At 54.8% G+C, this 15088-nt stretch overlaps 1 protein-coding gene across 4 annotated transcripts in view; it reads right to left on the bottom strand.

The window, feature by feature from the left end:
- The window catches only part of MSI2 (musashi RNA binding protein 2), a 407990-nt gene that overhangs the window by 134150 nt on the left and 258752 nt on the right, over positions 1-15088 (bottom strand). For all 4 annotated transcript variants that reach the window (XM_018064098.1, XM_018064097.1, XM_018064096.1 and 1 more), the window contains exon 7: positions 9353-9401. In XM_018064098.1, coding sequence (XP_017919587.1) covers positions 9353-9401 — 49 coding nt within the window. The remainder of the gene's footprint in view (positions 1-9352; positions 9402-15088) is intronic.

Here is a 15088-nt window from a genome sequence, read left to right as displayed (position 1 = left end):
CTGTCTGACTCCAGAGCAAGAGCTCTTAGCCACGAGGCCATTCCCACTCTTTGTTATCAGTTTCATGACTGTCTTCAGAAATATTCCATGCACTGGCAAACACGTGTTTCGTCTAGGAAGGGGAGGGGAAAACTTTTTTTGAGAAACACCAGCTCTTAAAAATTCAGAGTGTAATGTGTCTAAAGAAGTTAAACCAGCAGTTCTTTAAGGCTGAAAGGAAAGGACCAAGGCTGCTGGGCACTGACCGCTCTCGCCGGGCACTTCACAAGGGGCTCATTAACTCTCACGGAGCAGGGGTGTTGCCTCCACAAGAGAGAAATGGGGCTCAGAGCCCTCGGGGGCCGCACCCACGGGAAGCTGGGGCTGAAGCCGAGTATGTGCGTGCTAAAGCGTTTCCGTGGCGTCTGTCTCTCTGCGACCCCATGGACTGCAGCCCGCCAGGCTCCTCTGCGTGGGATTCTCCAGGCAAGAGCACTGGAGGGGGCTGCCACGCCCTCCTCCAGAGGCTGGGTACAGGCAGCACTAAACCCAGGCTCTCTCCGGCGTGTCCTGAGACAGACACAAGCGGGCCAGGGAAGGTCCTCCAAGTCCAGGGCCCAAGCACAAGCTTGCGTCCTGAGCTGCACAAACACAGGGACGTCTCCAGTCCCGGCAGGGGGCGGCCGCCCGGCTCTGGTGCCCCGGGTCTGCCCCTAGCAGCGCCAGGATGCTAAGAAAGGGGACGCTTTTAACCAAGTGGCCGAGCTGAGGGTGCCTCTCTCCTCAGAGATCTGAAGCCATGCGACAGTCGGAGCGGGGCCTCTCTGGGAACAGGGCCCAACAAAAGCCTCGTTGTCTCACTCAGCAAAAAACCGTTTCTTGGTCAATGAAGTGACCGACCCTGGGCCCACTCCTTTCTGCATCTGTGAGCCGCAGCCAGGAGGGAGGCAGGAAGACCTCCTAGGTCAGCACCCTCTGGGGCCAGGGCTCCTACTCTGAAGGAAGGGACCTTCAGATTCACCCCCCAGCGGGGACACCTCGGGGCACCCAGGGGTCACAGTCCCCACCTCCTTGTTGCCAAGGCACTGTGGGCTCCCTGACCACTGGGGAAGCGCAGGAACAGGAACCGAGCTCCCGTGTTGATGAGTATCTCAAGAGACAGTGCCGGAATGGGTGCTTCCGGAACGCAGTTCAGTTAGCTCCGGGGAAAAAAATAAATAAAGCATGCTCCTTGCTTTCCTGTCAGAAATAAAATTAAGGTCTCAGATCGATGCTGCCAGGGCTGGGGGAGCCACAGGCATCTTTAATGGCCTCCTCTACATGTTTGCAAATTCACGGTCCCCTTCAACCCTGCCCTTCTAATTGGTTATTTGTGAGGTCGTGTTTGCACCGGTTTCTCGGGAAGGCTAATGGTGTTTATTTAACAAGAAAATAAAATGTGCAGACAGCTCCGGGGGCTGGTCTCTGAGAGCTGGCTGGGGAGGGCCCGCAGCTCTTTACCCCGCTCCCCTCCCTCACCCTAGAGCGGGCCTTCCTCTGCAGGAGGTCCTGAGAGGGGTCCGGTGACAGGTCGGGCCTTGAGGGGACTGCGGTGGGGTCCTGGGGGTGGGGACTGGGCCCCACAGCCTCTGGGCAAAGCCCCGTGAGAGTGAAGAGGCGGGATGCATCCTCTGCTGGGCGCCCCTGTAGGCAGCCTGGCTTTAGAACAAGCTCTCCGGGACCACACAACCCGGTGCAGAGCTCACCCCGCTGCGAGGCCCGCCTTTAGAACAAGCTCCCTGGGACCACACAACCTGGTGCAGAGCTCACCCCGCTGCGGGGCTTGGCAGTTTCTCCTCGTGCTAACTGAAGTCCACCCAACTTCAAGTCAGCCCATCACTGTTCTCCAAGAGAACCTCTCCAAGAACCCACCAGCAGCAAATATACCTCACTGCCAGCACCCCCGCCCACCAAATCTCTTCTGTCCAAGCGGGGCGACAGAGTCAACTGCACTGAGCTTCCAGCCCACTCCAACACTCTCCCATAGACGCCACGGCTATCGAAACCTCTCAACAGGTGGCCCACACTGACACCGGTCCACTCTGGGCAAAGAAGAAGGTTATCAGCTATGCTGATCCAACTCTCCACTTGCACGGAAAAGCCCCCCAGCACATGGGCGACCGCACCGCACTACGGCGAGGCTGAAAGCTCCGCCCACCAGCACCCTCAGCGTCAGTGGCCTGTGACAGACGACGGCTTCGTCGACGGCTTCCAATCCAGGTGCAGATCAACACCAGTGACGGCCAGCTACTGGCTCACAGGCCGCCGACAAACCCCGTGAGGCACCTCAGACCCGGGCTAGAGAGTGATGGGCACCTCTCAGCTTCAGAGACCAGCACGGGGATGAGAGAGCGGGTCTCTGAGGTGGGGGCACGCAAGGGGCAGGACTCTAGCGGGGAGTGTGCGTGTGTGTGTGCATGTGCACGCAGGGAGAATGTGTGTGTGTGCGTGAGCATGGGGAGAATGTGTGTGTGTGTGCGTGACATGGGGAACACAAAGGGCAGGACTCTAGTGGGGAGTATGCGTGTGTGTATGCGTGTGCACGCAGGGAGAGTGTGTGTGTGTGCATGTGCATGGGGAGAATGTGTGTGTGTGCGCGTGTGTGTGTGACATGGGGAACACAAAGGGCAGGACTCTAGCGAGGAGTGTGTGTGTGTGTCGTGTGTGTGTGTGTGCGTGTTAAGCTGCTTCAGTTGTGTCTGACTGTGATGTGTGTGTGTGTGTGAAGCCGCTTCAGTCGTGTCTGACTCTGTGTGTGTGTGCGAAGCCGCTTCAGTCGTGTCTGATTCTTTGGGACCCCCTGGACTGCAGCCCACCAGGCTCCCGTGTCCATGGCATTCTCCAGGCAAGAATGCTGCGGTGGGCTGCCCTCCTCCAGGGGATCTTCAGACCCAGGGATCAAATCTGCATCTCCTGCACTGCAGGTGGGTCCTTCGCCACTGAACAAACCGGGGCAGCCCCTGGCGTGGGAGCCCCCGAAGCAGACCCCGCTTGAGATGCCGAGCTCGGGCGCGGGTGTGGAGCAGCACGCCTCGTGTCTGAGCAGCTCAGGCGTCCCCGCCGGCTGTGACTCCTAAACCCTCCTCGCGCTTGCTACCCCACCCACAGCCCTTTCCACCCAGAAGGACTTATCCTCCTGGTCAAGCACACTTCTTCCTCCTCCGTCCTGCAAGTGGAAGTGACCTCGTTACAGGCAGATTCTTGACCCTCCGAGCCACCGGGGAAGCCCGTCCAGGCTCCAAAGCCACATTTCTAAGCTGTAGCATCCCAGCCCTCCCTCCCGGGTAAATGAAGTCGGGATGTTAGAGTCTCCTCGGGAAAGACACATACACGTTATCTGGGACAGCCCACACCTACAAATGAAGCACTACCTTTTTATTAATTTACGCTGCTGTGGGGCTCTTTTACATGCCCCCTCCCCCGTGGGAAACAGGCATCAACAAGCAAACAATTGCAGTGCGATTTTTAATGATTTTTAGAGTACGTAAAAGAGTCAGTCTGGACTTCAGAGGTCAGTTTTAACAGGGAGTGTCTGGCAGGTAGTCAGGACATTAAGCGTCAGTTATTCTCCTTAGAAAAGCACTGTCTTCTATCACTGTTCCAGCTGTATCTCACAGGCACCATTTTAATAAATAAGCTGATCACACAGGTTACAGAAACCTTAAACCCCAGCCAGCTGGTTTTGGGGACAGAGATGCTGTCTGGGCTTCTCGGGAGAAGCCCAGCTCAGTCCCACGCCCAAGCCTGCAAGAAGCCACTTCCCTGACCAGTCCCCTTCCAGTCTGGGGGCCCCCAAGGGGCACAGCTCTCCTGGGGGAGGACTCCCCTCGTGCAGGGAACCTGCAGGGGATGGTGCTCCCTGAGCTTCAGAGAACCGCCATGGGCTGAGGGCTGAGGGCCGAGGCTGGGGCAGGGGACTGGCTCAGAGCCTGTTCCTCTCCAGGGCCATTAGCATCACACTTAATAAGCCACTGCTAACAGTCGGGAGAGGAGCCATCCATCACACGGATCTTTATTTTTCTCAGTGTATCCTGTTCCTCTGCGTCTGGCAATGTTCCGAGGCCAACACGCCTGCTGGGTGATGGAAGCCACGGGGAGTGTGGAGGGCCTGTCCCCAGGTACTCGGCCAGAAACCAGCCCATCCCGCCACCTTCCCCAGGCCACCCTTAGACAAGCTTCAAAGACACCCAGCTCACTTCCCACCGGGCCTCCAAGCACCCAGCTCTCCCCCGATAAGCCAGACTTGGGGGGACCTGGCATGCAGGCTGAGGTCAGGGGCAAGGGGCAGAGCTGAGGCTCCCCTGGAATGAGGGGGGTCTCCCTACCCCCCAAGGAGGTGACTGAGATGCACTTCAGCACCCAGAATACCCAGTTCACGGTCTCAAACAGGGCTGATGTGGAGAGCAAGCACTGAGACGTGTCACCTTCCCTCCCGGCCCCCGCTCTCAACCAGCCTCCCCACCACCACCCACCGAAGAGCAAATTGGAAAGAATGGCATCTTGTTCCTTCCTCGCCCCCTGCTCACCTCCAGCTCCACTCTGGAATCAATACCTGATGCTGAATTCAAGATCTTATCTGAGTTTTGCAAGGATAAAGCAACAAACTTTTCCCCAATGATTAAATCCTTAGATGATCAGCCCAATCTTTTTCAGCCCACCTCTAAGAACATTTAGAGAGCAAATGAAATGACTCTGGAAAGACTGGAAAGCCACCATTCTCTCTCCCCTTCTGGCACAAAGAATCCCAGAGAAGGCCACAGAATGAAGTGATGGAAGCTAAGGAAGGCCCCAGCTTCTCCCAGTAGCTCAGCTCCCCGTCAGGCTGTAGGGACAGACATGTGACTTTTCGAAACTCCACCTGCCTCGGTTTATCCATCTGAAAAATGGAGCAACACTGTAGTCCAGCAAGAGGATAGATGTGGAGGAGGACTAATAATAAGGAGATGCTCAAGTGCTTAAGGAGGAGGGCATGGCACTCCAGTACTCTTGTCTGGAGAATCTCACAGACAGAGGAGCCCGGTGGGCTACAGACCAGGGTCACAAAGAGTCGGACCCGACTGAAGGGACTTGGCACACACGCTCGTAGAGCGGTTAAGGGTGCTGGCTCAGGGTTGGACAGGCTGGGCTTATGTCTAGGCTCTGTGTGGACTAGTGTGTGGCTCTGGGTAGCTTCGTTCAAGCGCCTGGTTGAGGGGTGCTTAGAATGTAGCTACTTCCACTGCGAGTGCCAACACGACCTGGTTAACACAGAACCCCGTGGTGAGTACTCTGATGGCAGGCGGGAACCCCTTTCAGGGATGAAGCCATCCTCACCAGCTGCTGGGCCTGCTGCTGGTTGGTGCTCCAGCTCCTGGTCCCCTCCGGGACTTCCTCAGTGCAAGGCCAGGAAGACACTTGCTTCCGGGGTCAGCTGCCTCCCATGCCTGAGCAACATACAGGTGTGACTGGGGCAGTGGGAGGACCACCCTCCCTTCAAACGCCGCAGGGCATCCCAGGTCAGCAGAGCAGCCCCCATGAACCCCCTGCCCCGCCTCAGGGACCTACATCTGCAACAACTGCTCCCCCTCCCCCAGTGAGAACAGGAACGGGAGACAATCTGGGCCACACTTCCAGTTAGGAGCTCAAAGCCAGGAGCACACTTCAGGCCCCGGGGCTCATCAGTCCTGGTTCCTGTATTCTCCAGAGGCGGAGCTGGAGGGTTTGGAGAGGTCAGAAGCACCCCTAGCTAAACCCACGGGGCCCACAGGGGCTGGGAGGTGGTCCCAGAAAGGATGAAGGGGGGGGAGATTCCACGCTTCTGTGCGAATCAGATGCTGCGTGGCCTTCCTGCTTCCAGCATGGAGGACGCATCTCCCCAGGGGGCTCCCCTCCCTAGAGGGCTCCCCTCCCTAGAGGGCTCCCCTCCCTAGAGGGCTCACTGTTCCCTGGACCGTGGACCCTTTCCCAGGGTGCCACTGCAATCCAAGTGCGGATGTACAAGGGGAAGACACACAGGCTGGCCCCCCTGTGAACAGGAGGAACAGACTGCTGTGCAGATGCCACTGAGGACTGCCTGCGTGCCTACGGGCCCACGGGGGAGAGGGTAGGTGACGCCCACCATGGGGCCAGGAGGGGAAGTTCTGCCCAACGCCTGGCTCCTAAAGGCAAGCGTGGCCTGACTCCCGAAAGGCCAGGCCCCATGCTCTGGAGTTTTTCCTGCATGGCGGTGGTCACAGTTCAAGGGCATACAGGCGGTATTCAAAGCGCGAGCGGCGGAGGACACGTCACCGCCCAGGCCGCCCAGCAGAGCTGGGTCAGATGCTGATGGGCAGCACTGAACAGTGCCCTGACACCACGGAGGGGCTAATAGTGTGCGCCTCTTTCAGCAGCGAGCTGGAGGCAGCGCCAGCCAGAGAGGCGTCCTCAACTTCTGCTGGGGCAGCGCTTTCCTCATGATAAGATAATGGAAAGCAGGAAGCTGAGGAGGTGAAGGGAAGGTTAGGGCAAGGTGGCCGCAGGAGGATTTTATTTTCTCGTGCTTATCACCCGATTTCAAACGTGCATTTCATCAGGCCAGGGCCGTGGGGCCCGCCTGCTCCCCATCCATGTGACTAGAGCTTCTGCTGTGATACGTTCTTGTATTTCTGAGAAAATTCTTTCCTCCCCTAATGCTCTGAGCCAGTGAAGTTATTACCCCAGCTTTGGCCCCCAGTCCAAAGGGAAGCTCTTTCTCAGCTGCAGGGGCTGGAAAGCGTGGGCAGCCCGAAGGCCCTGCTCACACAGGGAGAAAGAACAGTGGAGGCAGAGGTCTGCACAGGGGCAGCCAGCAGCCAGCGCCAGGGCCCCCCTGCTGAAGCCTCTAGGCACGCGGCCCCTCCTGCCTTCTCTTACCCGCTTGGCCAGCACCAGGCCAGCCCCAGGCTGCACCACGCAGGCCGGCTTCCTGTGCCACCGCACACACCCCGAGCTCAGTAGGGCTCAACTCTTGGTTGAGCTGAGCTGCCATCTTGAGATTCTTAGTGGTTTTTGACACCCTGTTCTGACTCCACAAACCACGTAAGGGGGTCTGGCACCGACCAGAGGAAGGGCAGGAGGCTATGGGGCGGGCCGCGCCCTCGCCAGGGGCTCTGCCCATCTTCCTGCCCTTGCCTCACCAGGGGCATGAGCGATGATGCTCCTGGAGCCACCCTGAGCACTGGGCCACAGAACGAGCTCCCTTCAGCTCACAACCAGAAACCCTTCCTTGACCCGGTCACAGAGGGGCCGCCACCCCGTCCCTGCACCCGGCGCCCCTGGAGAAGGAGAGGAAGCTTCCCCAACAGCAGGCGGCCCCTGGGTCAGAAAGAGGGGAGGCTTTTCTGGGGGCCTCCTCTGCAGGCTGGCTGGGGGCCTGATGCCCTGGCTGTGAATCCAGCTCCGCCTGCTATCAGCTGAGTGCCCAGAGACTCACAGTCACTTCCCCTACCTCGGGTCCCTCAGGTGGTGGACCTCTTTCCCTGCTCAGCTGAGATGGTTCAACGAGATGATCCATCTTCTCCCACACAGGGCCTAAAGCAGAGCAGGAGATCAAAAGCACCTCTATCGCATGATATTCAGAAGACAAGGACATCCATCCTACCTAGAAACTGCTGCGGAGTCTCCCAGGATTATGAATTCTAACACCGAACGCCAGTGCCTCGCTCAGATGAGCTGTGCCCACCCTGAAAGTCAAAGGCTGGAAACACCCTTCTCAACAAACCCGGTCCCCATGTGGAGACAACAAAGAACAGAACCTGAAATCAGCCGTCCTGGGTGTGAGTCCCCTCTCTGCCAGCTCTGGACGCTGCAAACCATCCTGTCAGGAGGACTAACATTACCTGCACTTTGCAGATGAATAACCTGAGGCATGAAGAACTTACGGGGTTCTCCCGAAGTCACAACAACCCCCAGGGTCTGCTGTGAAGACCGAGTGAGAAGACGCACATGGAAGGAGTGCCGGGAAAACCCCACGGACCAAGGCAGTGCACGTGCTGACCGAGGGCAATCGAGGGCCGCCCACCGCCCGCACCGCCCTCCTCTCGCTCCTCGGTGCTCACTCCGGGGCGCTGGAGGAGACAAGGGCAATCGGCGTCTTGCTCCCACCTGCAAGCTCGCCGTCCCTCTCCTTGCCTCCCATCCTCCTCCCCACCCCTCCCCAGCACGTACCCCACTGATACCGCAGTTCCCGCCCAGTTTCCCACGTTCCCTTTCGAGGATGCTGTAGCTGGATGGACTAGACGCTGGATTCCCGGGCGCCCTCGGGACAGCCCCTCCTCCTCCCAGCCATGGGAGCATCACTCCCCATCCTGCTCCTTCCTCCCTTTCACTCAGCCTGCCTGCTCAGAGCAGGAGAGACAGGCAGTCAACGCTGGGTAACTGCTACTAATCTCAGGTGACAGCCAGAATGTAAACAACACAGGAAACATCTACATGCAATCAAGTGGCAGGGACACACAGCTCGCTGGCTCCTTCTCTGGAGAACACGGCTTTCCTGCCACCCTCTTTCAGAAACTCTGCCCGTGAACGCCCAGTGAATATGCACCCCAGAGACCAAGAACTTCTGGAGAACAGGACGACTGAACGCTGAACAGTAACTTCTAGCCCTGCTTCCTCTGGGAAGGACTTTCTAGAGTCATCCAATTTTCTATTCACAGCAATCATTTCAGTGTGTCCTTTTCTGGGGGCTGGGGGAGTGAGGTGGCAGAGGTTAGACACCCCTTTGAGAATCCATTCAAAGCTAAGAAACCTCTCCCAGGAATAACATAACATATTTTGCATGTCATTTCAAGGGTTCTTAGACCCCAAGGGGAAATCCATTTTCTAAAACGTGGACAAGACACTAAGCACAGGAGATAATACGGGGAAGTGTAAACGTCTTCCAAACGTCCAAGAGGCACAAAAGGGCATTTCTAGGTCTGTACTTACTCACTGCATAAACCTAGAGGCTTCTTTGTTGTTGCTTTCTTTTTTTTTTTTTTTTTGCTCTTTAGATCAAGGGTGTGCTTCTAAACCACCTCCTTCAATGCAAATTGAGAACTCAATTGATTAACTGCTGTGAATAACTTCCACTTGGTTCGTTTAAAGCTGGGTTCAGCAAGGACCAAGAAGGTGTTGGGTGTGACTGCATGATTAAATGACAGTTCCCAAGCCCACAGGAAATGGTGTTTTAACGGTCCGGTATCAACTCTAGGTACCTTCTCGGCCCTCCATTAACAAAGACCTCCAACCGATGTCACCTCCAACTGCCTGATTTTGGAACAGTCGCTGCGCCTTTTGTCTGTGGGGCTGGGGCCCAGGAGAGGACAGAGGGGCTGCTGGCTCACGTGGGGCTTCTTACCTCTGTGCCTGTTGGTCGTCTTATCAAACATCAGCATTGCATCCTCCACCTGCAGAGCAAACACAAAACAGAGTCTGCTTCAGGAACTTTAACAAAATACGGGACACGTTGCATGTTCAGGGGAGGGGGGCAGTTTCCATTACAGAAATCATGTTGCTCACTAAAACCTATTTGAAAACACAAATATTAAAAGAGAAAATAAATCACTGTCTTTCTGTCTTTCCAACCTAGCACTGCCACATGTAGCATCTGGTGTACTTCCCTCTAATTTTTGTGAAAATCTGTGCCTCTGGCTTCCCTGGCGGCTCAGTGGTAAAAAGAAGTCTGCCTATCAGTGCAGGAGATGTGAGTTCAGCCCCTGGGTCAGGAAGGTTCCTGGAGAAGGAAACGGCAACCCGCTCCAGTATTACCCACTCCAATACTCTTTGCCTGGAAAATTCCATGGACAGGACATGGGGTCGCGAAGAGTCGGACACAACATATAGCATAAATGCATGCGTGCCTATTTTAACATAGTTTAAAATCATATCACACATGGAATTTCCCCCTTGTTCTTTTTTACTTAGATAATATCACAACACGGCAAACATCTCCCAGAGAGCTACATCACGAATACTATCTTTTATTCCCCTAGATTTTTTTGTGGTAAAATACTCAGAACTTAAAAACTGCCACTGCAACCCTCTTTAAGTGCACAGTTCAGTGGTATCAAATATATTCACAAAGTTGCAGGAGCATCACCAGCATTCATCTCCGGAACTTTTGCCCCTCGTAAAACTGAAACTCCACCCCCTTTAAGGGGGACCCCTTCGTCCCTTCAGCCTGTGGCAGCCGCTTGCCCACTTTCTGTTGCCAAGACTGGGACCCCTCTAAGTACTTCACGTAAGTGGAATTACACGGATTTGTCTTTTTTTGTGACTGGCTTATCTCACTTGGCATAAAGTCCTCAAGGTTCACCTGTCTTCCTTTGATGTATAGATCACATTTGCTCATCCACTTTGCCCATTGACGAACACTGGATTTCAGCTATTGTGAATAATGCGGCTATGAACACAGGTGTACAAATATCTCGAGTCTCTGCGTTCACTTCTTTCGGATATATAGCCAGAAGTGAAACTGCTGGATCATACAGTAACTTGTACGTTTATTTTTTTGAAGAACTGCTGTACACAGTGGCTGTACTACTTTACATTCCAAACAAAAGTGCGCAAAGGTTTTAATTTCTCTACATCCTTGTTAATACTTGCTATTTTCTGCCTTAAAAACAAACAAACAACAGTCATCCTAAGGGGTGTGAGGTCTTGTGAATACTAGCTTGATTGTCTCATATTTCATGGAGTGAGATGCTATAGCTTACTTAATCATCCTTCAGGATGTTTCCAGTTATAAACAATGAAACCTAAACATTTTGATTGTTCTGGGCTGAACTATCTCCATCCCCCACCCCTGCCAAATTCATATATTGAAATCCTAATGCCCAGATTCTGAGGCTGGGACTGCATTTGAAGAGAGGATATAAAGAGGTAACTAAGTGAAAATGGTAACCTGATGGTTAGTTAAAACAGTTCCCATGAGAGCTGACTCCTTGGGAAAGACCCTGATGCTGGGGAAGATTGAAGGTGGGAGGAGAAGGGGACGACGGAGGACGAGATGGTTGGATGGCATCACTGACTCGATGGACATGGGTTTGAGCAAGCTCCGGGAGTTGGTAATGGACAGGGAGGACTGGCGTGCTGCAGTCCATGGGGTCACAGAGTCGGACATGACTGAGCGACTGAACTGAACTGAAGTTAAAATGCGGTCCTTAGGGGTGGCTCTGATTTGGTATGGCTGGGGTTCTTACACAAAGAGGAAGTCTGGACACAGGTACAAAGAGATCCACACAGACCTACAGAAATCGCTTACGAAACCAGAGTTGGCTTTGAAGTCCACTCCTTTCACTTACGATCCAGCCCTTCACCCGCTTCACAGGAGACACATCGTGAGCACAGGCGCTGTTCTGAGACCATCAGCCATTCACTTGCAGGCTGCACCGAGTCTGGCCAGGTGTGTAGCCTGGTCTCCCCGAGCATTCTGTGCCCAAGGTTGGCAGTGAAAACACAACCCAGAACGTCCCTGGCGCCCCAGTGGTTGGGAATCTGCCTGCCAATGCTGGGGACACAGGTTTGATGCCTGGCCCGGGAAGATGCCACCAGGCAGCCAAGCCCTCGTACCACAGCTTCTGAAGCCCAGGTGCCCATGCTCCACAACAAGAGAAGCCAGCCCGAGGAGAAGCCCCGCACACCAAAAGGAAGAGCAGCCTCCACTGCAACTAAAGAAAGCCCAGGCACAGCAGGAAGACCCAGTGCAGCCAAATATAAATGAATGAGAAAAATACAATCCAACCACGTGGCCGCGGGTGGACAGAACTGTTAGCCAGAACTGTGTGCGTGTGTGTGCGTGCGTGTGTGCGTGCGTGTGTGTGTGCGTGCGTGTGTGCGTGTGTGGTGGGAAGGACCGAGCACTGTTCACTGGAGCTCAAAGGCTCACAGATGAGCCTGGGGGCCTGAGCTAAGTCAGCTGAGAAAAAGAATCATCGGCTATTCATTCTCGCTCCTCCCAGACGACAGTCTTCAATGGAGGGGAAGACACTGGGCGAAGCAATAAAAAGGTTTAAAATGGTGCCTCCCGACAAATCAAATCTATTTTCTTAGGTGCTATCAAATATAATAGAGGGAAGAGCAAAGTCAAGGTAAGAATGGAAGAAGGGGTAGGCAAGCCAGACGCAAACCTCTGAGGGACTGGCCTAGCTTCAAAATCCCTTCTGGAGTCAGGGGCCCCTTGTGTTGCTAAGCAACCGAGCCTGAACAAACAGGCTCCCGGGGCCTTCCCCTTCTGCTCCCCATTCCCGCAGTCAGCGCCTGGGAGAGAGAGGGCCCTGCATGGTGGCTGCTCCTCTGGCAGGGAGCTGCCCTCTCTCCCCCAGGCACCAGGCTGAGGGGAGTAGGCGATGCTAGGCTGGACAGGGGGGTGCCTTCACCAGACCTTTCCCCGGCCAGGCAGGCTTGATGAGCCCCCAGATACCTGCTGAGACCAGACACGCCCCAGCGGTCCGCCTCCCATGCGCCCCTTGAGCCAGCCCGCCAGAAGATCAACTGGCTTGTTTGTACACAGACCTGCCACACTTGCACATATAGCAGCGCAGACCCAGACCCTGGGCCTCGACGAGGATCCCACCGCCTGGGGTGCGGGCTGGGGGCAGGGTGATGGGTGAGGCCTGCCGATACCGCGCACGTAAACCTGATGTCTGTTTCACACCCATCACCATATTTTCTAAGAGGTTTGCCAAGTCCTTATTTTGAGCTGAAAATGCCTAATGGTAAGAAAAACAGTCTCCCTTCTGTGTTAGCCATGTTTGGGTACTGAAACTCAGATCCCCTTAGGAAATAAATATTTTGAATTAAAAAAAGTATTTTCAATCCCCACCCGTCCCCGCCGCCCTTTTCACACTGTTTAATTGGGTCCCTCTTTGCCTTCTTACGCTTCAGTGTTTTCTGACGCTGCCCTCCTAACAGCTGCTCCACCCTGGTGAGCGAGGAGGAGGATCTGTGTACGTGTTTTGGGGGCAACCATTGTCGTAGAAAACAGAGCTCTTTCCTCTACAGAACGGGGTACAATGGGCCTCACAAAGACCTCCTGAACAGATAAAGTGACGGGGCGCAAGGAAAATTCTATTAACACTTTACAAAACAGAACATCTAAGGAGTAGCTAGAGAGGAAAGAGAAAGGGAAAACAGAAAAACCAATATGAATAAGGGCCGTGCTTGGGGGAAGAAAACTTTTCAGCGATTGCAAAACACTCATTAATTCAGAGACGGCATCAGTCCGATAGAAATCTGGCAGGGCAGCAAGAGCTGAGACTGGAAGCATCTGAATATGCAAAGATGAACAGAGTGGAAAACACGGCCTCACATACGGGGCTGTTTCTCACGGTTCCACGTGAATCAGACAGGAGCGGCTTGTGGGAGTCTCCATCACACAAGGATGTGAGGGGTACGGTCAAGGGAGCTGGTGCTCAGCCCCAGAGACAGCAAACCGCTAACTGTGTCTGTCTGTCTCTCCTCCTCCCTCTCTCTCTCTCACATACAGAGAGGTAGACTGCCTGGCTGTGCGGCGTTCAGCCTGCAAGCCAGGCCTCGTTCACGGAGCTGGAAGAACACAAGGGAGCTGGCAGGCGGGTGGACGCGGGCATTTCTCTGACTTCAGGGAGAAGACACCACTATCCCTGGTTGGAATACAGCTTCAAAGGCCCCACCCTCCTCGTCATGATCAGCACTGGTGTTGGTTTTGCGTTGACGGTGCCCTCACTGGCCCATGTAGATTTCTTTGTATATACCAGAAGTGGGGGCCCACAGGCCTAGTGGTCCCATGGGATCCTGGGGTGGGGATCAGGGGAGGCGGTGTCTGAACCTGGGCATGTCTGTCCCATGTCCTGGCACCTGCCTGATCTGTCTGGGGAGGAGAAAAGTGTTCCAGCCTTGAGATCTGCCTTCCAATAACTTCAGGCAGGTATAAAACACAGCCCTGACATCCTCGATGGTGTATCTTTGGAAACGACAGAGCAGGGCAAGTAACTCTTAAGGGAGCTGCTTGGGGATGCCCCTGTTGTCGTCCGACACCAGGGGGTCATGAACCTTGTAACCCTGACCCTCGCAAGGCTCAGAGGACACTGTGACCTCCTCAGAGGTGCCCCACAGACACCCCGCCCCATCTGAGAGTCAGTTCTGGGGAGCCACACTGTCTCCGTGGCATGGGGATTGTGCAGGGCGTCTCAAACCTCCTCCCTTTCAGAATCACCCAGAGAACCGGTTGCTTCAGCCCCAGGCTGTCTGGTTCAGGAAGCAGCGTTTGCATGTCTAACGAGCACCAGCTGTCGGCCTGTGGACCCCACTTTCCATGTGCTGCTCTAAGGGAGGAGAAACGAGAACAGAAGTTAAAGACAGTGGACAGCAGCTTCTTCCTCTTTGCACACACTCAGGGCTCAATACGGGAGCCGAATTTCTCTCACAGAGCCAATCGGGGCACACCAGTGTGGCAACTGATAGCCCGCTCTGCTCCCTGTCTCTCGGACATTTACACTCCAAGATCCTGAAAGTGACGACAGCAGAACCCCGACGGAAAAGGTGACAAGCAGAGGGACCTCCCAGTAGTAACCAAGCTGTCCCTGGAACCCAGTGCAGGAGAAATCCGGACTCTACTCGGTCGACAGAAACGTCCCTTCTAACAGACTCCAGCTAATGGCTACAACGTTAAGCCAGCTCAGCTGGGATCAGAAAATCCAATCAATTAACTTTGCTTTTATGTGACATGTATTTATTAGGTGTGCACTAGTTGCGAAGTCTCAGCCTAAGTTCCAAGTAAGAGGCACATTATATAGGTTCATGGTATACAGACGGCATTAATGACCCCCACACCCTTTATCTTGAAATTCTGTATCAACAGCTCCCCTTTCAAAAGAGGCAGAGTCTATCTCCCCATCCTGTGTATCTGGGCTTGACTTGCTGTGGTCAGTAGAAGAGCTGGAGAGGGTGGTATGCCTGCGGAGGGCCTGGCCTTGTGAGGAGCTCTGGGTTCCATTTGCCCTTTCTGGCATCTCTCTGCCATCACCATGAAACAGACACGGCCAGGCTGGCCTCAGACAGGATGGGAAACACGTGGAGCAGGGCCCAGTGCCCTCAGGGGCCCTGGTGAGACCAG

Source organism: Capra hircus, chromosome 19 (genome assembly GCF_001704415.2).
Source record: "Capra hircus breed San Clemente chromosome 19, ASM170441v1, whole genome shotgun sequence".
NCBI classification, from domain to species: Eukaryota; Metazoa; Chordata; class Mammalia; order Artiodactyla; family Bovidae; genus Capra; species Capra hircus.
Note: the sequence above shows the minus strand (reverse complement) of the source record. Positions and strands in the feature narration are given on the sequence as shown.